Here is a 21,587-nt window from a genome sequence, read left to right as displayed (position 1 = left end):
TTTGGATTAATTATTGGTATTAAATATACTATGTACAATATTAATTTGTTTTGAACACCTAAGAAGAAAATGACAATTTTCCCATCATCTTTAAGGGGTTAAAATTTTTAGTGTTTGTTCCAGCAACTCATCTCACATAACTTTATGCCATACATTTGCAAGACTGCTAGAGAATTAAAGGTAAGTTGCAGATTTATTCTTTTAAGGTCAGGAGGAGGCTGCTAATAATACTAGTTTCTATTCATGAGTTATTTACAGGGTTAACTTTGTTTTCTAATGAACTACTTTGTGGGGTATTACCATTACACCTAGAAGTTATTTACTTCATAACAGATGGCTCTCCCAGTAAGGATAGTAAAGACTAGATATAAGAATTCCATTACAAGATGGAAGAGAAAAATTTCAGAGCCCGAGGTAATTCCTGAGTGGAGCACTACAGTACAACGTAATGAGGTAAAGAAGTACCAAAGACTAGCATCAATAATTTGCAACTTTTGCTTTAAGTCCTTGGCAAACCACTTTGCTTTAAAAATTTCTACCCTTCTTGAAAGGCTTAAGGAAATGTTAAAACATCCTAGAATCCTCACCCCCAAATATATGTATTTTCTGGAAACAGAATTAAAACTATGAAGATCAGTCTGATACAAAACCAGTGGGCTACACAGTATCTACCAAGCACTGTACTTCTCTCCAGCCCACATGTTCCATGAAAGTACAAACAGGAATGTTAGTTTGAATGCTGATCCCAATTTCAACTATTAACAATTACCTAAAAATAAAAGAGAATTAAGCTTTAGGAAACCTGAATTTATAAACTCTTACCAAAATGACCTTTTATTTGCTACATAAATAGTGAGTGGCAATTCATGGCACTTGGTACTTTATCCAGACATGACAGAAGGCTTATGAAATCAGTAAATGCCATTTTGAAAAGGGTCTTCTTTCATAAATTCAAGATAGGCCTGTCAGCACAATCCAATACTATCCCCTCAGTACTTTATAAATGGAATTTTCTTCTACTTGTATCCATTTCCCGGGGCTGAAAATTAGAAAAACAACAACAAAAGTAAACAATCTGTAACAGTGCTATAAAAAAAGGACCTCTAGGTTTGTCTCTGAGACAATTTAAGTCTTTAGCTCTAATATAAAAAGTATTGGAAATTACTGTTCCAATATGTGTGTGCATAATATATATAAAATTTTAGTCATACTTAAGTGAAATATTTCTTATTAGGTTGAAAAATTATGTGTTTTAAAGTATTCAAGTTTTCATTTATGATTTAAAATGATCTCCAAACTTCTATAAAACCTCTATAGCAATAATGTTCAAGCATGCTGCAGAATCATTATAACACAGGCTCATAAACAGACTGCTGGCCCACTCCCTAAGTTACTGATTGAGCAGGTCTGTAGCCCAACAGTCTGCCTTCGTAACAGGTCCTTAGGTGATGCTACTGGTCCCACTTTGAGAACCACTGATCTTTAGGGATATTTCAGATGAACCAGGGTTAATCTCTAGACCACAACACTGTATCAGAGATTGGTTATTGCTAGCTCCTGGGAAGAAATTCAGAAGCCTAACTTAAGGTATAAACACCCAAAGCTTAAAGTACGTGGTTTTATTCTCATTCCATCCTTTTAAAATTCTCTAAATGGCTTTTCTTAGAGTAAGCACATACCTTATGGACCCATTCATATTCTCCATATTTAGAATCAAAGGTTCCTTTCTGAAGAGATCTTAATTTTAAGGTAAAACGTGGTCCAAGTTCCTGAATTCCGACTTTCTTTTCACTCTTGAATATGTATCTTCAAAGATAAAATAGAGTTAAGGAAATTAGTGTGAATGAACCCAAACTGTTATTTCTTTAATATGACAGTTTGAAAGATAATTTCTCATCTACAATACTTGTCAGAATACATTAGAAAACAGGTTTGTGTGTAAAATGTATTTCATCATTGAAGTCCAAGGAGTTTCTCACCTGTGAAATCTGAAGAAGATATAATCCCGTTGATTGTGGAATGTGGCAACCTGCCTTCCAGTAAATTGAGGATTATGGGGAAAGAGAGATGCAAACATACGTCCAACAGAATGACCCAGCCGTGTGGTAAAATTGTTTAAAATTATTTCAGGTATGTGTTCTGTGGGCTCCTTGCCTCTTCTCTAGAAAAATGATGGAAAGTCACAATAACGATCTCACTGCAATTTCAAGTTTTGGAATTTACATGCCATTGAAACATTTTAGTTATCTTAATGGCTTAATCAAACCCATGAAATAAGATTTATCTAAAATTATTTAATATGCAGTGAATGCACCAAAAAGAAAGTTCTACTAAAAAGTGACATGTTTCATATTAACGAAGGCTACTGCTTGTCTGCCGTAACTCAATTATAATCTCACAAGAAAACGGTCAGTACACAAAACTGTCCCTTTAACCAGAAGAGCAAATACCATTATTAAAATCAATTAGATCTATATAGGTTATAGCATTTACTGATCAAATACTGTGAGGAGACCAATACCAATCAAGGAATGCATAAAACTTACCTTAATTTCTTTACGCAGACGAACACTGCTCATTTTAAAATGAGCAGTTGGGCCATTTGGCAAGTGACTCAGAATTAATCCGTCTGTTCACAAAGCTAAGAACACATTTAGATTACACTCTGTAATCTAAGTCTTAAATTGTTTAAATAACTAGTCCTTTGTATGCCCAAAGCCTCCTAAAATCTGTAGCTAGGTAAATAGGTGGGTGCATGTATTCCTCTGGCTTAACAGATTTTCTTACTATACCCAAAACTCAAGACACCGAAGTCAACCTAAATCTTTCAGAAAAATAGACTAACCTATAGCAGTCCTACTTTTTCTCTTCACAATATGGTAAATAGCTGTAGGGTATGTTCGGCATTCAACTGAAGTACACTACTCTAATACTCTAAAAGGATGAGATTCTAGCATAACTGTAGCATTGCAAATGGAATATAAGTTTACCTCTACGTTCAGAGGCTTTATAACTCTTAAAAGGCACACTTTCATACATATATATACGTCTTACACATTTGTAAGGTCAGGATATGCAGTTTTGAATATCATCCTACAAGACCAGTGACAAACTCTTTTCTGGAAATCGAGGTTATTAGTGTTCTCAAGAGACATGGTCTTAATTCTTGGGATTACTGTACCACAATTTAAAATCAACCAATTAATTAACCACTTACTGACCCTACCACAAACAGAATTAGGCTAGACACTCTAAACTACGAATGGTATAAGACAACTACCTACAATCAGCAGGATTAGCAGCCCAAGGGCTTTAAAAGTTTGGAATGCGGCTAAACTACACAACATACCTCAAGTCTTTGTAGCACAACCTGATTCTTTCAAATACTTAACCTTAAAAGGAGGTCAGAATTAGACTGTTTTAAGTCTATCCGCACACAATATGAGTTTTATAAAACATGTTGCCATATTTAAAAGCCATCAACATGATGAACTGGGAGATTGGGATTGACATGTATACACTGATGTGTATAAAATGGATGACTAATAACCTGCTGTATAAAAAAATATATAAAATCCAAGATTAAAAAAAAAATCAACATTCTCCCATTCATCTACTGAAAAACTATGGTGGTTATCATCATCACCTTCCTCCTCCCATCAAATCCTATTTACTGCTTTTACCTTCCTAAATTCCTCACTTCTATAGCTTCCTCTTTACCCCAATTGTTATTGTCTTAATTGAGGTCCTTGAGATTTTTCACCCAGATTAGGAAAACAGTATCTTGCTTGGTTTGACCTCTCTCACCATTTCAAGTACATCTTCTAATATAGACTAAATCAGGTTGGATTCAGGCCTTGGTTCTACAGTTACTAAGCTATGGGACTCGGCTGTGTCACTGTATCTGTACCATAGCTCCTCATGTGCTATTTGAAAAACTGGATACTGTGAGAGTTTGACAGCTGTAGCTAATTTCAAACTACTCTCACCACAGACTCATCTATATAGATTTAAGACATCGTCACAGCAGTCATGCTGTGGCTCCAAACTACCTTTCTAACCTGTTGTCTCCCCATATTGCTTCCCAGCTGGTAGACAATGACAGTCTCTCACACGCCATACACATTAATCCTATCGTGATTTTTGCTCATGCTATTTCAAATATCTACAATATTTTACTCATTCATTAAGGCCCACTTCAAATGCCACTTCTTTACAGTCAAAATTAAGCTCTAAATATTCTCGATCTCACTGTTAGTTACTACAGCACTTGTCATTTGAGTTACAGTCATGTAAAATGCCTTTCTTCCCAACAAATCCATTAACTAATTTCTGACAGATACTAGTGCCTACTACATAGCAGATTATCAGTAAATGTTTGAATTCTTTCCTTCAAGGACTCACCAAAAGTTCAACCTCATGAGGTACAGGCCAAAGTATTTCTGTATCATTTGCACATTGAAAAAAATCATAAAATCTTGAGGGGGTTAAGAGAGGTACAAGTCATTTCTTTCAACCTAAATCAAGGCTTGAATCCTTTCCAGAACATTCCCACTAAATTGTGGTTTGTGTCAAAAGAAACTACAGAATCCAGATGTATCAATTCGTAAGTACCTGCATTGTACAAAAGGCTTTATTAATGTTATTGCTAATCTCCAACCCAAACCATGTAAAATAGGAGTCCTACTGATTTTAGCAATGAGGAAGAGTTTGAGAAGGGTCAGGTAGATTCAACCCAAGTTTCAGTGCTACATGGCAGTAGATCTCAACTGGAGTGGGGTTACACCTGAGCCCAAACCCTTGACTGGTAATTTCCATTTAGAAATGTATAGAGGCATTTTGTTACGATTGATACAAAGGCTAGGAATGTAAAACACCCTATAAGCTGCCAAAAGCACAAATACTTATCCTACCTCAAATTTCCATTTAGAAATAATGAATAGAGGAAGTCTGTCTCTCTAGAAAAAGCCTTCATGCTTCCCACTGCACCACAATTTAAAAAATGCCTAGTACAGGCCAGGCACTATGCCTCTGAAACATAATACATTTAATGTGATCCTTGTGGGAACCCCAAAGATAGGTATTATTTCCTACATTTAAAATATGAGGAAACTGACTAAGAAACTTGACTAAATTCACAAAAATAGCAAGTAATGAACTCTGAATTTGATATCACATCTGCCTGACCCAAAGCCACAAGGCTACTGGTAGGATAATGAAGTTCTTTTCTAGAATAAGTCAAAAATGTATACCCCTATAAATTTCCACCATATGGCACACAGTAGCCCTTCCTACTGTCAATATATCTTTAGACAGCTGTCATGTTCCCACTTTCTTATTTCCAGGCTGGATATCTTCAATTCTTTCAACTTTTCTCCAAGTGCCATCATTAGGAGTCATGATTTGTTATTTGTGAGCCCATGTTAAGTCTCTAGGAATCACCACTATTTCTATTAGGTGCTTACAAATTATTCTCCCTTTAATTCTACATTTTTTTTTTGGCGGGGGGGGGGGGGGGGGGAATCATGGCAAAGATTAGCCACTGTCCTTCCTCCATTTACCTGTCTCATATCTTCCTCAGAGCAACAGTCTCATTTACAAGTTTCTGCAGATATTCTTTGCCTTATCTTATAATCTCTTTATCCAAGATGGACTTCCAGTCTGGCTTACCAATGTCCATTAGTCTGAAGATCATTCTATGTGATCAAGCAAATCAAGAGATTTGTTTTCCTAGTGTCTTTCACTGATACTTCGACATCAGCTGCATTACTAGATGTTAATCAGAAAAGAAAGTGAAACATCTTTGAAATTATAAAAATTAACATCCAGGCAGGATTATACTTATAAAACTTCCAATCATGAGGACTTTTAGAAACTGCTGCATGATTCTGTATCCAAAAATTAAAGTCTTGGGTAATTTTCCCTCAGTATATGTGGGGGACTGGTTCTGGGACCCACCATGGATGGCAGATCCAAGTCCCTTATATAAACTGGCATAGCAGAGTAAGCCCTCCAACTTTCAATCCGGTTGGTTGAATCCGCAGATGCAGAACCCATGGACAGGGAGGGCAGACTGTATATATATGTTTATATGAATGGGAGTAAGCAATTTCACATTTGGATTACTTAAGTAGCCTAATTATTTCCTTAAATCAGGTCTGTGTACCGATGGTACCTTAATTACCTGATGGTTAACTTACTCTCTAGGGTGTCCAATATGGTAAACAGAAAAATATTAATACATTTTGGGTAAAAAGACAACACAGTATTATAAAGTAAAGAGAATATAAGCTTTCTAAAGGCAAGAGATGGATAGAATGTTTATTGAATTGATAAATGCTTGCTTCTTAGCAAAGAGTTACTAGCAGGCTTGCTAGTAATGAAATGATGATGGGTTTTTAACTGCCAAAAATAGAGGAACGCAGACCTTGCCACCTTATGTTGGGAGGGTAGTTTTAAAAAGGCAACAACTACCTTAAAACAGATCTCTTCTGGAATAGTTAAGTATTCAAGAGATTTTTGTTACTTTGTTACAGTAACTCACGATCCGGCCAAATTATAAAATGACCAACAATATACCACAATACAAAGCTAGTTTTAGTCTTAAAAGTCTCTGAAAAGCAACCTGTACAAGTGGGTAAAGTCTTTAACTTATATTGAAAACAATAAAAGCCATAAAAATTATTTAGATGAAAAAAAAAACCAGCTTGTAAACCATTATTTTTTAAAAAGTGTTCATTGATTTAAGAAAAAAAATGTTACCCTGGCAGCAGAGAAGTACTGTCCCCATTGTTTATAGGTCCTTAATAATCTTGTTTTAATAATTTGGACTTATTCAACTGGCCATCTTAAAGTTACTGAGTTCACAGGCCACCATGAGATGAGTAAAACAATAGCAATGACAAAAAATCTAGGCATCCTTTATATGATCTCTTACCTCACAACAGGAAGAAACACCTAGGGTTTAGGGAACACATTCACCTCAGATCTGTGATTCATGGTAAAAGGATAGATTATTCTTGGCATCTGATATACTAGTTAATACATAATATGGGCCCAAATACCTACTTCAAAAATGCAATCCTGTGATACCACCTCTGGCACCAAAAAATCTAGTCATATCAAATGACAGTTGCAGATCCCCACCTGGGTCAGCACCTTCATGCCTCTATCTTTCCAAACGGTTATTTTTGCAGTGGGTACTCTTCCTCTTCCTTACCTCATTCACCCATATCCACCTAGACGGGGTTTAAGCATTTTTTTCTATCAAGTACTTCCTCCCTGATATCCCCAGGGCAGATTTTACCAGAGTTTGCACTGTATCCTGTATTTCTCTCTTAATTGTACTATCCACACTATATTTTTGTTTGTTTACATGTTTCTTTTCTCATACTGGATTATGAATTCCCTGAAGTTGTCTCTTGTTTAGACAGGAAAACTTCCGTAAAAAAACAAAGGATACTTGGTATTTTACGATCTTCATTAATAACAATCAGGTCTGTGAAATCTCTTGAGATGCACTGTGGAATAATTTTTTTCAGAGCCAGTCCTCTTCTGTAATAAACATGTGAGTTTGGTATAACTGTGGAGAGCTGTTCACAGAGTCGTACTGTTCTCTATAAAACAAAATAACAAAAATCCTCAAAAGTGAAAAAGGATACAAATCAGCGTGGCATATGTTTATAAGCAAAGAAGTAATTATTATAAGATGGTGTTATTAAAAGAGCAAGGCTAGGGAAAGAGTGAAACCTAAACAATGTTTCATCCATCAAAGGCTGATCAACCTAAAGCAGTGGTTCTCAACTAGGGACAATTTTGCCATCAAGGGATGTTTGGCAACATCTGGAAGCATTTTTGGTGGTTATGACTGGTGGTAGTGTGGGGTTTGGCTGCTACTGATATCTAGTGCATAGAGGCCAGAGATGCTGCTAAACATCCTATAATGAACAGGACAATCTGCATAATAAAAAATTATCCAGCCCAAAATACTAACAGTGCTGAGGCTGAGAAGGCCTATCCTGAAGAATCATGCTTAGTGAACCTATATCACATCACCATTACATTTTATTTAACTTATTTACAGGCATAATCTAAGGCAATTACTAATAATTTAACTCTTCTGAACAGAGTTCTTTTAAATAATCTAAGTAATGTAAGAAAATTAAGAATTCAAGAGCTATACTAATTGATATGTTTACCCCATGAGGTCTATCTGATGTAGTGATGAGAATCTTGGGAGAAGTTTGTCTGTTGAAGTAAGAAGCAAATTCATCCGTAGCTTCATCATAAGCAACCTGAAAACAGAAAGAGAGATAATTTTACATCAAACATTCTAATGGGCCAGCATTTTAAAAGTAGTTCCAGTAGGGATTCTATAACACTACCTACCTAGCTGACTGGTGATTTAAAGAGGGCCCAGGAGGGACTTAGGTTAATGGCAACATGAAGAGGTTGGGTAATTTTCTACCTGAAGAATACTAATATAAAACTGGAAAAAAACTGTCAAAAAGAATTTCAAGACACACACTGAGATGCGTTTATTCTTGAAAAATGGATACATCTGTGGGCAAGAACATCAAGAATCTTGCCTAGGGCTTCCCTGGTAGCGCAGTGGTTGAGAATCTGCCTGCCAATGCAGGGGACACGGGTTCGAGCCCTGGTCTGGGAAGATCCCACATGCCACAGAGCAACTGGGCCCGTGAGCCACAATTACTGAGCCTGCGCGTCTGGAGCCTGTGCTCCGCAACAAGAGAGGCCGCGATGGTGAGAGGCCCGCGCACCGCGATGAAGAGTGGTCCCCACTTGCCGCAACTAGAGAAAGCCCTCGCACAGAAACGAAGACTCAACACAGTCATAAATAAATAAATAAAAGAACATGAATTTCTTAAAAAAAAAAAAAAAAAAAAGAATCTTGCCTAGAGCTATTCCATTTCCTCTATCAACCTGGTTGGTGAAAACAGTAACTTTGCCAACTTCAGGACTGATAGTAGGCGAGAACCAGCAATCCTGAATCCAGAGGTGGTGGACCAGATTCAAGGAGGGGCAGGTGTGAAGACCCTAGCTTTGCCAATCCAAGATTACAGGCCCAGTTCAGGGTAGATGTGGACCAGCCCAAAATTTAATGAGAGCTCTGGAAGTAAAAATCATAGAGGGACTGACATAATCTCTCCCCAAATCCCTGACTGACAGCTAAACTACGCATGAGAGAGACCTGAGAATCCAGTGCACCTGAAAGGCAAGGAAGACTTGAGAAATGGCTGCAACTCTGAATGCATTCCTCAATCCACACACAGCTCAGCTGGCAGAGGGTATATATGTCTTAGGGGTTCATGGTGTCACAACACAACCTCTACCCAAATCACTGGCTGACCATTAAGCCACACAAACACAGGGACAGTCCCTAGGGAGGCATGTTAAAAATAACCAACTGAGTAGTAACATAATGCTACTGTCAAACAGATTCCAGTTTAAGTCCAGACAAGTTACTAAAACAAAAAGAATCAATAACCCTTAAAAAATAAAACAATCCAGAGTTATTGCAATGTTTTCTAAAATGTCCAATTTTCAACCAAAATATCAGATATACAAAGAAACAGAAAAGTATGACTTATAATCAGGAAAAGAGAAGTCAATAAAAACTGACTGAGTGGGCCCAGATGTTGAATTTAGTGAAAATTTGAAAGCAGCTATAACAGATATATTCAAGGAATTAAGGAAAAATACAGGCTTAATAGCAGATCTAAGATACAGAATAATCAGTAAACTTGAAAATAGATTAATGAGTATCCAATCCAAAGAATGGAGAACACAATCATCGCAAAAGGAGCAAAGCTGCAGAAACTTTTAGAACACTCTTAACCATTTCAACAGTGTGTGTGAAAACGAAGTCCCTGAAGGAGAGAAGAGGGCAGAAAAAAAATATTCGAAGAAATAAAGGATGAAAAACTCTAACTTAAGGTCCAAACTCAGAAAACCTTAAGTAGAATAAAAAGAAAGAACAACACCTGAACACATCAGTGTCAAACTGGTAAAAGCCAAAAAACAGAAAATTTTGAAAGAAGAAAAAAATAAATCATGTACATGGGAACAATGATTATTAATGGCTGCTTTCTCAAGAGAAATAATGAAGGTCAAAATGCAATGGAACAAGTTCAAAGTACCAGAAGAAAAAAAAAGTCAACCAAGGATTCTATATCCCACAAAATTCTTTCAAAACTGAAGGCAAAATAGGCACACTTTCAGATAAACAAAAACAGATAATTAGCTATCAGACCTGCTATAAAAACAAAGGCTTAAGAAAGTCCTAAAAGCTGAAAGAGAATGATACCAGATGGTAACTCTGATCCAGAGGCAGGAAAGAAGAGCACTGTAAATAGGTAACGATGAAGGTAAACATAAAAGACTTTGTGGGTGTGTTGTGTGTGTATGCTCTTAATTTCTTTAAAAAAACATGAGGATGTTTAAAGCAGTAAATACAACACTGGGTTTATAACATAGACAGATGTAATATATAACAACGTGTGCTGACAATAATAGCATGAGTAAGAGTGGAGGGTCATGAAGCTATACTGGTGCAAACTTGCTGTATTTTACCAGAATCGTGTCAGTATTTACTTGAAGTAGATTGTGATAAATCATTCTTCAGAATAGATCTTATTTATGCTAGGACATTTCTTTAATTGAAAAGGACTGAAATCAAACAAAATATGTCCCACACCACAATAAAATTGAATTAGAAATCAACAGCAGAAAGGAATCTGGGAAATCCTCAAATATTTGGAAATTAAACAGGACACTTCTTGAAAATCATAAGCCAAAGAAGAAATCACAAGAAAAATTAGAAAATGTCTTGAACAGAATGAAAATGAAAACACAACAAGCATACCAAAATGTATGGGATGTGGCTAAAGCAGTGCTTAAGGGAAAACCAGAGCTTTATATGCTTATACTAGGAAAAAAGTATAAAATCAATAATCTAAGCTTCCATCTTAGGAAGCTAGAAAAAGAAGAGCAAATGGAAGAGCTTTCATTTGCTCTTCCAGGTAAGCAGAAGGAAAGAAATAACAAGGATCAGGGGAAAACTAATGAAATAAAAAAATACAGCAAACAAGAAGAAATCATCTTTCATTAAAAGGGGTACTCAGATTTAAACAATAATGAAAGAAATGCATCTTAAAACTTGGGGGCTATAGCAAAAGTGAATTTTATGACCTTAGTTGCTCATAATAAAAAAGATGAAAATAAGCTAATCAAAAAAATAAAAACAAAATAAACTCAGAGTGTAGAAGAAATAAAGGTAAGAGGAGATATAAATGAATTAGAAAACAAAGATTCAATAGAGAAGATTAAAGAAAACAGTAGTTTGAAAAGAAAAACAAAACAGATACATCTCTGGTGAAAAGCCCAAATAAATTAGGAATGAAAATAGGACATTACTGTAGTCTCACTCATGAACACACATGTACATGTTCTAAACAAAGTAGTAACAAACCAAAACAATATGTTAAGAAGATAAAACATCTTTTTTTTTTTTAAACATCTTTACTGGAGTATAATTGCTTTACAATGGTGTGTTAGTTTCTGCTTTATAACAAAGTGAATCAGTTATACACATACATATGTCCCCATATCTCTTCCCTCTTGCATCTCCCTCCCTCCCACCCTCCCTATCCCACCCCTCTAGGTGGTCACAAAGCACCGAGCTGATCTCCCTGTGCTATGCGGCTGCTTCCCACTAGCTATCTATTTTATGTTTGGTAGTGTATATATGTCAATGCCACTCTCTCACTTTGTCCCAGCTTACCCTTCCCCCTCCCCGTATCCTCAAGTCCATTCTCTAGTAGGTCTGTGTCATCTTAACTAAATTGGATTTATCCCATGAATACAAGAGGTTTAAGATTAGAAAATCTATTTCATTTACTACATTAGTGCAATAAAGGAGAAAACTGCACCTTCATCTCAATATCTGCAGAAAAAGTGCATAAATTATCTTAATATTTGCAGGAAAAGCATCTAACTTTCTACATTCATTCGTTAAACAAAAAACCCAGCAAAAAAAGAATAAATGGAATTTCCATAACTCATAAGGAGAATCTACCATTAATGACATAAACATTAATAATGATACACTGGAAGTATTCTCTTTAAAATCAGTAACATGGCACAGATGCTAATATTGCTTTTTCTATTTATTTAACATGCTGGAGGTTCTAAGTAAGAACAAAAGAAACTGTTAATGGATTGAAAGTAAGAAACAAAAACTTATTTGCAGAAATGATTAAACATGAAATGAAAACAACATTCAGACAAATTATTAGAAATGAATTTAGGTCAACTACTGGTTAGAAGATCACAATCCAAAAATCAATTGCAGGGACTTCCCTGGTGGCGCAGTGGTTAAGAATCCACCTGCCAATGCAGGGGACATGGGTTCGATCCCTGGCCCAGGAAGATCCCGCATGCCGCGGAGCAACTAAGCTCGTGTGCCACAACTACTGAGGCTGCACTCTGGAGCCTGCAAGCCACAACTACTGAGCCTGCATGCCACAACTACTGAAGCCTGCAGGCCTAGAACCTGTGCTCTGCAGCAAGAGAAGCCACTGCAATGAGAAGGCTGTGCACCGCAACGAAGAGTAGCCTCCGCTTGCAGCAACTAGAGAAAGCCCACGCGCAGCAACGAAGACCCAACGGAGCCAAAGATAGATAGATAGATAGATAGATATTTTTTAAAATGTATTAAAAAAATCAACTGCATTTTTGTATATCAGCAATTTAAACAGTTTTCAAAGAGATGTGCTTTACACTAATAAGAAAAAATGTAAGATACCCAGGAATAGCTCTAACAAGATTCATGTGTACAACTTGTATTAAGAAAACAATGAAATTCACTGAAATACATTTTCAGTATTCAAACAAGACCTAATTAAGCAATATATATATATATATATATATCCTCAAACTGATCTGGTTTAGTACAATTTATAATTTTATATGGAAGACCAAAGGTCCAGGAAGAGAAAACTCCTGAACAGAGGGATTTGAGGATGGTAATGGGGAGGGGCATCTTGCCCTAACGGGTATCAAACTTATAATGAAGCTAAATAATTAAGAAAGTAAAGAACTGACACAGCAACAAACTACCAAAAAAATAGCCCAGAAAAAGACTAAGCATATATGGATACCTAATATATGACACAGCATTACAATTTACTATGGGAAAAGGCTGTACTGCTCCAAAAATGGTGCTGGGGAAACTGGTTGTGTATGAGGGGGAAGGAGGGAGCAGTGGAAGAAAGAAATTGGTTTCCTTTCTCACACCAAACAAATCCATTCCTGATAATTAAGTACATAAATGTGAAAGGTAGCTCTCCAGTTCTTTTAGGAAAAAAAATATGATATCATATGATTACAGGATAGAGACAGATTTCTTAAACATGACAAAAAAGCATTCACTACCAAAAAAAAAAATTAAACCCAACTATATTAAGGACTTTTGTTCATCAAAAGACACCAAAGAAGAAAGTAAAAAGAGAATCCACAAATTGGAAGATATCTGTAATACATGTAAAGGATTAGTAGAAATTAGAGTAATTCTACAAATCAGTAAAATACACTACAGGATAGAAAATAGGGCAAAAGACATGAGCTGGCATATCTCTACCAAAACCACAGTACATGCGTAAAAAGATGCTCAACCACTTTAGGAATCAGGGAAATGCAAACTCAAGCCACACTGCGATAGCCCTTTATCACTAACCTGAATATACCAAGCATTGGTCAGAACGTGGATGACCAGGAATATTGCTCTTACACCGTGGGAATGCAAAATGATACAGCCACTACTTTGGAAAACATTTTGGCACTTTCATGTAAAGTTGAACATTTATACACCCCATGACCTAACAAATTCTCCCCTATGTAAATATTTAGGGAAACTTTTACATTACACGTCTTTGATCCCCAATTTATCTCCAGCCAAGGCCTGTTCCATATCTTGTCAATGATAATTCCATCATTTCTATCCTTCAAATTGCTCAGGCTAAATACCTCAATACCATCTTTGAATCCTCTTTCTCTAACACCTCATATCAAGAAATTCTTAGTGGCCCTAATTTCAAAATACAACAAGGCCAAAAACGCAAACCTTGGAATCAGACTGATTCTCAACGTTCACTGTAACCACTGTGGTCCCAATCATCATCATCATCACCACCACCACCACCATCATCATCATCTCTTTCCTGGATTAGCTTCCTAACTAGTCTGTTTACCTCTCTGACTGCTATCTCAGTAAAGCAACCAATTACTTAAAAAAATTAAATACAACCACATCATTGCCCTGTTCAGAATCATCCAATGGCTCCTCATTTCACTAAGTATAAAAGCCGAAGTCCTCACAATGGCCGGCAAAGTCACTGATCTGGCCTCTTCCCTTCCCCGTATTTTCCTGGCACCTCTTCTACAGTCCTCCCTCTTGCTCACTTAATTTCAGCATACTGGCTTCCTTATTGATCCTCAAAAATAAACTAAGCATGTTCCTGCCTTAGAGCTTTTGCACTGGCCACGTCCCCTTATCCTGGATTACTTTCTGCCCAAAGATGGCTAATTTCTTCACATCCTTCAAGTCTTTGCTAAAAGGTCATCTCCTCAATGAAGCCTACCCTAACCATTGTATAAAAATTGCTACCCTAACCAACAGAAAAATGGGCAAGAGACATGAACAAACAATTGATTAGAAAGAAAGGAAGAAAACATGAAAAGATGTCCAACCTCATTCATAACGAAAGAACAGCAAATTAAAACTACATGGAAATACAATTTCGCACCTACCAGACTGGAAAAAATTATTTGTAATTGCAAAATCTTGAGTGAGAGTTTAAAGAGTAACATATATTTATTTATATAATCTCAAAGTATCTCTCTCCCAAAATATTTATTAAATTCAAAGAGGAAAATAGTAGTTATAGTGGAGAAACCTGACAGACACCACTTTAATCATGTGATGAAAGTTAATATAACCAGTAATGGGAAAATCAACAATATGTGACTCCTGCTAAGAGCACTGAAAAGAACATAACATCACAACTGTGGTACTCCTGTCAAAAGTACATAAGCTGAATATAATCATGAGCAAACATCAAACTCATATTAAGTGACATTCTACAAGTATACCTGGTCTGTACTCTTCAAAAACGTCAGTGTCATTAAAAGCAAATTCTGAGGAACTCTTCCAAACTAAAGGAGGTTAGAGTCATTGTAATGGGATGAAATGCAAGAACTGGGATTTTTCTTTTATGAAAAATCATTGTGACATCTGAGTAAGCTGTACAGATCAGATAATAATGTATATCAATGTTAATTGTCTTATTTTGGAAACTGTACACTGTGCTTATTAAAAAAACAGTTTATAGGTAAAACACTAAGCATGTATGAGTAAAGGGGCTTATGTCTGCGACTTACTCTCAAGCATTTCAGAGAGAACATAAATGAAAATGAAGTATGATATAATTTAACATTTAGGAAATCCAGGTGAAGTGTACACATGAATTCTTACTTTTCTATTAAGTCTGAAATTATGTCGAAATAAATAAAATGCAGGCACACACACACACAGATACTCTCTCTCATGCACCCCCCCATATGTAAAATTGCAAACTCGCTCTACACCAAGTTGTCCTGAATCTCCTTTACCCTATTTAACTTTAGTAACCTACCATTTGCTAACCTATGATAATTTATTTTATTATGTTCATTGTTTGTCTCTCTTCCTAGAAAGTAAGCTCTGGGTGGGCAGAAATTTTTTGTGTATATGTGTATTTTGTGCACTGATGAATCCCATGTCCCTAAAACAGATCTCCATACATAGCAGGCAATCAAGAAGCATTTGCTGGAAAACTGACTGATAAACTGAATGAATGAATGGCTATACCAGGAAATATGGGAAAGAATGTTGGTAACAGCATTGTTTGAAAGCAAATAAATATAACAAAAACAAGTTTCCCGTACACAAATCAAAGAATGCATATATATACAAAGTTTTAAAACCTTGATTCTCTCACTGTACTGTTGCAAACTATTTAAAGGGAAAATGTGAAAAGTGGAAGATTATCTTGAAACCAAGAGTTTTATGAGGACACAAAATTACCATCAAATGTTATCCTTAGGTGTCCAAATGTATAACAAATACTACAAAAATCTATAGTATGAGGAATGCTTTTCAAATGACATTAAAAAACACTCGAACTATTATAGAGATTAAATGACAAATAAGTTTACCTAGGCATAAAATACAATACCTTTCTAGAAAATAAATAATTACTGCCTTTTTCTATAGCATTGTTGGAAAACTCAATTATGAAATAATCTATAATAAATAATGATAATATGCCAACATTACAGTTGAATCAGTCCATTATACATCTTCACCAGCTAGTACTTTAAACATTGACATACGAATAGACAATTTATCAAGTGTGGTCATCCAAATTCATTTAAGACTTCTAACATTACCTCTTCATCATTAGGGTCTACTGTGGTTTCATCATACACTCGCTGGTTGTCAATGGTCTTCGGTATAGGCTTTGGTGGAGCCTAAATAAAAGAAAAAGGGTTAAGTCTTAGGAGCATTTTACATTAATAATTTTGCATTATGATTGGGGAAGAGTAACAGAAATCTGCAAATAATCCAAAAACTCAATCTGTTCCTCATTTCAACCCACTGCTACATCAATCCTAATAACAATATTGAGTAAGAGGCTTTTTAATTCTCTGAGCAGACACACGCACATACTGGAAGAATTGCTGACACTAAATAAAATGGCTTAAAACCAGGCAGAAGTAGCAGAGAGAAGAAACTGGAATCAAAATAATTATTCATGAAGAAGAAAAATATCAAATGGGAAAAAATTACAAAGGTACATATATATGTAGCTTTGTTTCAATACTTTCAGAAAGCTATTCAGAAATATATAAGAAAAGCTATAAATCTGTTTCCATCTGCTGAACTAGTAATTCTAGTTTGGGGGATTTATGGTAAGGAATGAAAAGGGGGAGCAATTTACACAAAGAAATATGTATTATCACTATGGTTAGTGGAAATGAACAGTAAATAGGGCAGATGTCCAACAACAGGATAATGGCTACAGCATTTCCAGCATAATGGAATACCATTAGAATCAGCAATCATGCACAATATTGTTTGCTTGGACCAAAATATTGTGTAAATGAAATTTTAAGGAGCAGGAACACAGAACTATAACCATATACTGACTAAAACTAATCCAAAATATATGTACACTAACAGAGATGAATATGAACTGACAAACTAGGATTTTTTTATTATTCTATGAAATGAATATTAAGTTTTAAGTAATTTTTTTAAAAGAGGCAGTTCTAGGAAGTCATCTTTCAATCCAAAAAGCAAGAAAGGTGATATTTTCAAATGGTGATCAGCATATTAATTTGCTATAACTGAATGATTATTGAGAGTTTAAAAAAGACTAAGATTGCTTGATAGGATTTCGCAGGTCAAAACAGTCTAATATTGGCAACTTCCTGTGATTTAACCTAATACTATTAAAGAGAATTCATGAAAAAGAAGTGTTTAGTTTGTATATAGTATATATATATATAGTCTATTATTTTTCCCTTTCTCAAAAATGCTTATCATTTCTTGGTCCCTCATCTTAAGGGATGGGAGGGGGGAAAAGTTGAACATTTTTTAAATTTTGCAAGTATAAATTGTAACCTAGAACTAACTATAAATAAAATGAAACTAAAATGAAAATAACGTAGCTGTGCAATAATGCAGAAGTATTTAGTAGTTCTTTTAAAATTTTTCAATAGAAAGATTTCACTTTTTGTTAATATCACAAAAATAGCCAAATCCTTTCTTGATGCATTATCTCTGCTCTCTTCTTTGCCATAATCCACTCAGGTATCTCACCTTCCTCCCACTCCCCATTCTCACTCTTCGCAGATTCCTATCCTCAGAGTCAGCTCTCATTCTTACACGCCCCAACCCTACAACAGAAGAGGCTGTGCCCAGCCATTCCCCAGCCTTGCATAACAAAGCGCATCAAGTCAGAAGAGCTCAAGTTACAGGCCTAAACCGGGGATCTTCCCCATTCCCAGTCAGGGAGATGTGTCTCTGCCTCTCAAACACATAAAGTTAAGTAAAATAAGCAAGTTGAAGTAGACACACTATTTTGAAATTTTGAAAACATGCAAAACACCACTACTGGGTTTACTGTTTAGGGACACAAACATAGTAAAGGTAATAAAGGAAGTGCATGGGAGCAATAAAGAGCAATTTCAAAAAAAAAAAAAAAAAAAAAGAGCAATTTCATGAGTGCTTATCTTTTTCATGTCAGGCGGGATCTAAGTTCGAAACCGGTGCCCCCCTGCAGTGGAAGCGCGGCGTCTTAACCCTCTTAACCACTGGACCACCAGGGAAGTCCCAATGAGTGTTTCTTTGGAGGGGAAAGCAATCAGAAAAAAGTACACAAGAACTTGAACACTATATACTAATGCATAATTTCTTAAGCTGAGTAAAGGATAGAAAGGGGTATGCTGTATTATTTTTATATCATTTTATATATCCAAAGTATTTCATAATAAATTTTAAAAGAAAGTGATTCAATGAAAGTATCAGGCAGCACTCCTCAATACCAGACAGATAGCAGAGGACTAAAAGTTTCATTTACCTTATCACCAAGAGCCTCTCTCTCTTTTTTAAGTTTTTTCTTAGCTGCCAACTTTTCCTAAAGGATTTGGGAAAAAAAAGAACAATATTGAGAAACCACCAGTTATATGACAAACACATACTGAAGCTACAAATTACTAATGCTATGAATATTTAAACTGAGCAATCTTAGAAATGTATTAAAATAAACATCCTGACTTAGATTTTCATAGCTGTTATTGTAAACCAAATGAGCTAGCCAATCAATAAGATTTCTCTAACAAACATCCTGCTCCTTCAAAACACTAATCTAAATTGACAAGTTTAAATGTTTAAAATTTCACTAGCTTTATCTTTTACTATAAAGCCTCAAATTAAGTGAAAGTGCAAAATGTACATCTAAACAAGTTAACTAGTTTTTGTTGTTTTGTTTTGCATTCCTAGCAAGTTGCATCCTAAAGAAAACCGTGGCTATGCTGGTTGCTTGTCTTGAAAAGTAATAAAAATAAATGGTAATGAGAGAGGAGTTTTCAGGTTGTTTTCAATAAAACCATCACTAGTTACTCAAATATTTTACAAACAAAATGTGCTTTTAAAATGATCAAGAACCGGCAAGATGTACCGTAAATCTGTAACTTCTGGCGACTTCTGAACAGAATGCTTGACACACAATATAAAACAGGTTTTTTTTCCCCCCAGCGCTTGTTGACCCTCAATCCATCAGATCTCGGATTAGAAATTATAGTCCCAAGAAGTCTTCTAGGACACCCTTCCCCCATACTTGCACACCAGAATGGGTTAGATGTCCCTTCTACATCCCCTCCACCCCCCAACTTCCACCCCAGGGGAGCTAGAGGGACATCGCGCATGCGCTCTGGCGCCTCCGCGCCTCATACCTTCCGCTGCTGCTGTTTCCACCGCGTGAACATTAAGTGTCGCCGCTGTTTGTTCTTAATCTCCGAAACGCTGAAGCCTGGAGGAAAGGCAGCCGCCTTCGAGGGTTGGACCCCACTTTCCGTCGTCCCATCCTCAGCGACTGCAGCCTCCTGACGTTCTTCAGTAGCGGCTTTGCGTTTCAAGCCTTTGTTTCCGCTGCCGCCGCTCTTATCCCCGGCCTTCGCCATGGTATTTTTGCTCCTTGTGGTCTGTACGGAAACGGAAGTAGCTTTCTCCTCTAACCCCCGTCCTTAAGCTATTACTTCCGGGGTCGGAAAGTTCTTAAAGGAAAATGTATAGTTTAGTGAGTTCTAGCGGTTTAAGAAGGTGCTGAAATTTAGGCTTAAGGAGAGTTTAGGGAGCTTGCCCAGCCATGTGAACAGTGAAATGATGAGTTGGTGGAATCCGTTATTGAGCGTTTTCCATGTGCCAAGCCCCTAAAACCTAAGAACAAAACAATCTTTGAAGTATATAGAGTTTACATTCTACTAGAGACTAAAATGAGCTCCCAAATAATTAGTGTGGTAAGCTATTAATATTAAGTAGTGCACGGTGTGGAAAGAATAGAACAGGGTAAAAGAAGATGAGGGGATAGAGGGGCAGATTACAACTCTTAAATAGGATTCTCAGAGTGGGCTTCATTATTGAGCAGAGATTTGAAGGAGGTAATGGGGCATACTATGCAGTTAATTGGGGGAAGATCTGTTAATCTGAGAAAAGCTGTCCAGGCAAAGGAAACTTACAGCTCCAAGGCTCCTAGTCAGTAGCAAGCCTAGCTTGTTCAGGAAACACCGTGGAAGCCAGGAGTCAAATGAGAAAGGAGAGTAAGTGCTGGCGGGGGTGGGGTGGGGGTTAGGGTGCCAGATTGTGTAGGGTTTTGTAAGGACTTTGGCTTTTATGTGACATGAAGATTTCTTGGAGGATTTGAGAAAAGGAATGGCGTGACCTGACACATTTTAAAAGCATCACTCAGACTCTTCTTTTGAGAAAGGACTGTAGGGGAGGGAAAGTGACAGGAGGGGCGAAATGAATGTCGTGAACCAGGGTGGTTCTAGTGGAGGTGGTAAGAAGTGATCAGATTCTTCCTACGATTGAATAAAAGGCATGAGAGAAAGAGAAGAGTCTTGGATGACTCCAAGATTTTTTAACCGAGTGACTGGAAGGATGGAGTTACCATCAGTTGAGATGGGACAGACTTCAGGTGGAGCAAGTTTGAAGGGTAAGATCAAGACTTCAGTAACGGAATGTTATGTTAAGTTTGAGATGCTTACTTGTCATCATGTTGTCAGGTAGTCAGTTGGGATGTGTGGTTCTGCAGCAGGAGAGAGAAATGTGGGCTAGAGAGCGAAACTAGGGAGTCATCAGCAAACGGATAGTATTTGAAACCATTATAATGAGTGTAGATAAAGAACTGAAAAATAGAAGAGGATGAAGGACTGAACCCTGGAGCAGCCCCACATGAAGAGCTGGAGAGAAAAGGAGGACCTAGTAAAGGAGAATGAGAACGGAAAAACAAGAGAGTAGAGTGTCATGGAAGCCAAGAGAAGAAAGTGTTTCCCCAGTGGTTAAATTTTTCTGTATTTCTCATTTTAATTTTTTATGAAAATGCCCTCCAAACAGAATTCCTTTTGGTTTATGGTCAGCACTTGATTATCCAGAAATTGTCTTAATTTCAAGTTATATATTTCAATATTGACATTGGGTGTTTCGATGATCCAACATTTTGGTGTCTATACTGCGTTTTTCACCTTTTTAAGTTCTTTTAAACAGGACATTAAAAACATCAAAACTGTCTTTTAGAATACGAGTCCCACTAAAACGTACTACCAAGCCACAACTGCAAAATTGTGATTAGAAGACAAAACCTATCATGTTTAGATCCAAAACTGGATTTGAATTGTACAATACAATAGAAAGTAACAAATAGTGTTGAGCTAAAAAATCACTGACATACAGGTTTGGCTGCAAT

The 21,587-nt window shown here is 36.5% G+C and overlaps 1 protein-coding gene across 1 annotated transcript; it reads right to left on the bottom strand.

The window, feature by feature from the left end:
* Positions 1-727: 727 nt before the first annotated feature.
* Positions 728-19,848, bottom strand: RPF1 (ribosome production factor 1 homolog). Its single transcript, XM_036854270.1, has 9 exons — positions 19,579-19,848; positions 18,705-18,761; positions 16,510-16,590; positions 8,199-8,294; positions 7,463-7,616; positions 2,547-2,629; positions 1,980-2,161; positions 1,680-1,806; positions 728-1,039 (listed from the first exon to the last, which is right to left on the bottom strand). The coding sequence occupies exons 1-9, from the start codon at positions 19,804-19,806 to the stop codon at positions 998-1,000; spliced, it is 1,050 nt and encodes a 349-aa protein (XP_036710165.1). The 5' UTR covers positions 19,807-19,848; the 3' UTR covers positions 728-997.
* Between the last annotated feature and the right edge of the window lie 1,739 nt (positions 19,849-21,587).

Source organism: Balaenoptera musculus, chromosome 1 (assembly GCF_009873245.2).
Source record: "Balaenoptera musculus isolate JJ_BM4_2016_0621 chromosome 1, mBalMus1.pri.v3, whole genome shotgun sequence".
In the NCBI taxonomy this organism is placed as follows: Eukaryota; Metazoa; Chordata; class Mammalia; order Artiodactyla; family Balaenopteridae; genus Balaenoptera; species Balaenoptera musculus.
Note: the sequence above shows the minus strand (reverse complement) of the source record. Positions and strands in the feature narration are given on the sequence as shown.

What these genes read in the sequence shown, in the direction of transcription:
- RPF1 (XM_036854270.1), bottom strand. Translation starts at nt 19,806, where the DNA reads ATGGCGAAGGCCGGGGATAAGAGCGGCGGCAGCGGAAACAAAGGCTTG. An exon ending in GGAAACAGCAGCAGCGGAAG is followed by an intron (nt 18,762 to 19,578) that starts GTATGAGGCGCG and finishes CAAATCCTTTAG; the next exon opens with GAAAAGTTGGCAGCTAAGAA. An exon ending in AATATGAATGGGTCCATAAG is followed by an intron (nt 1,040 to 1,679) that starts GTATGTGCTTAC and finishes TCTAATTTTCAG; the next exon opens with CCCCGGGAAATGGATACAAG.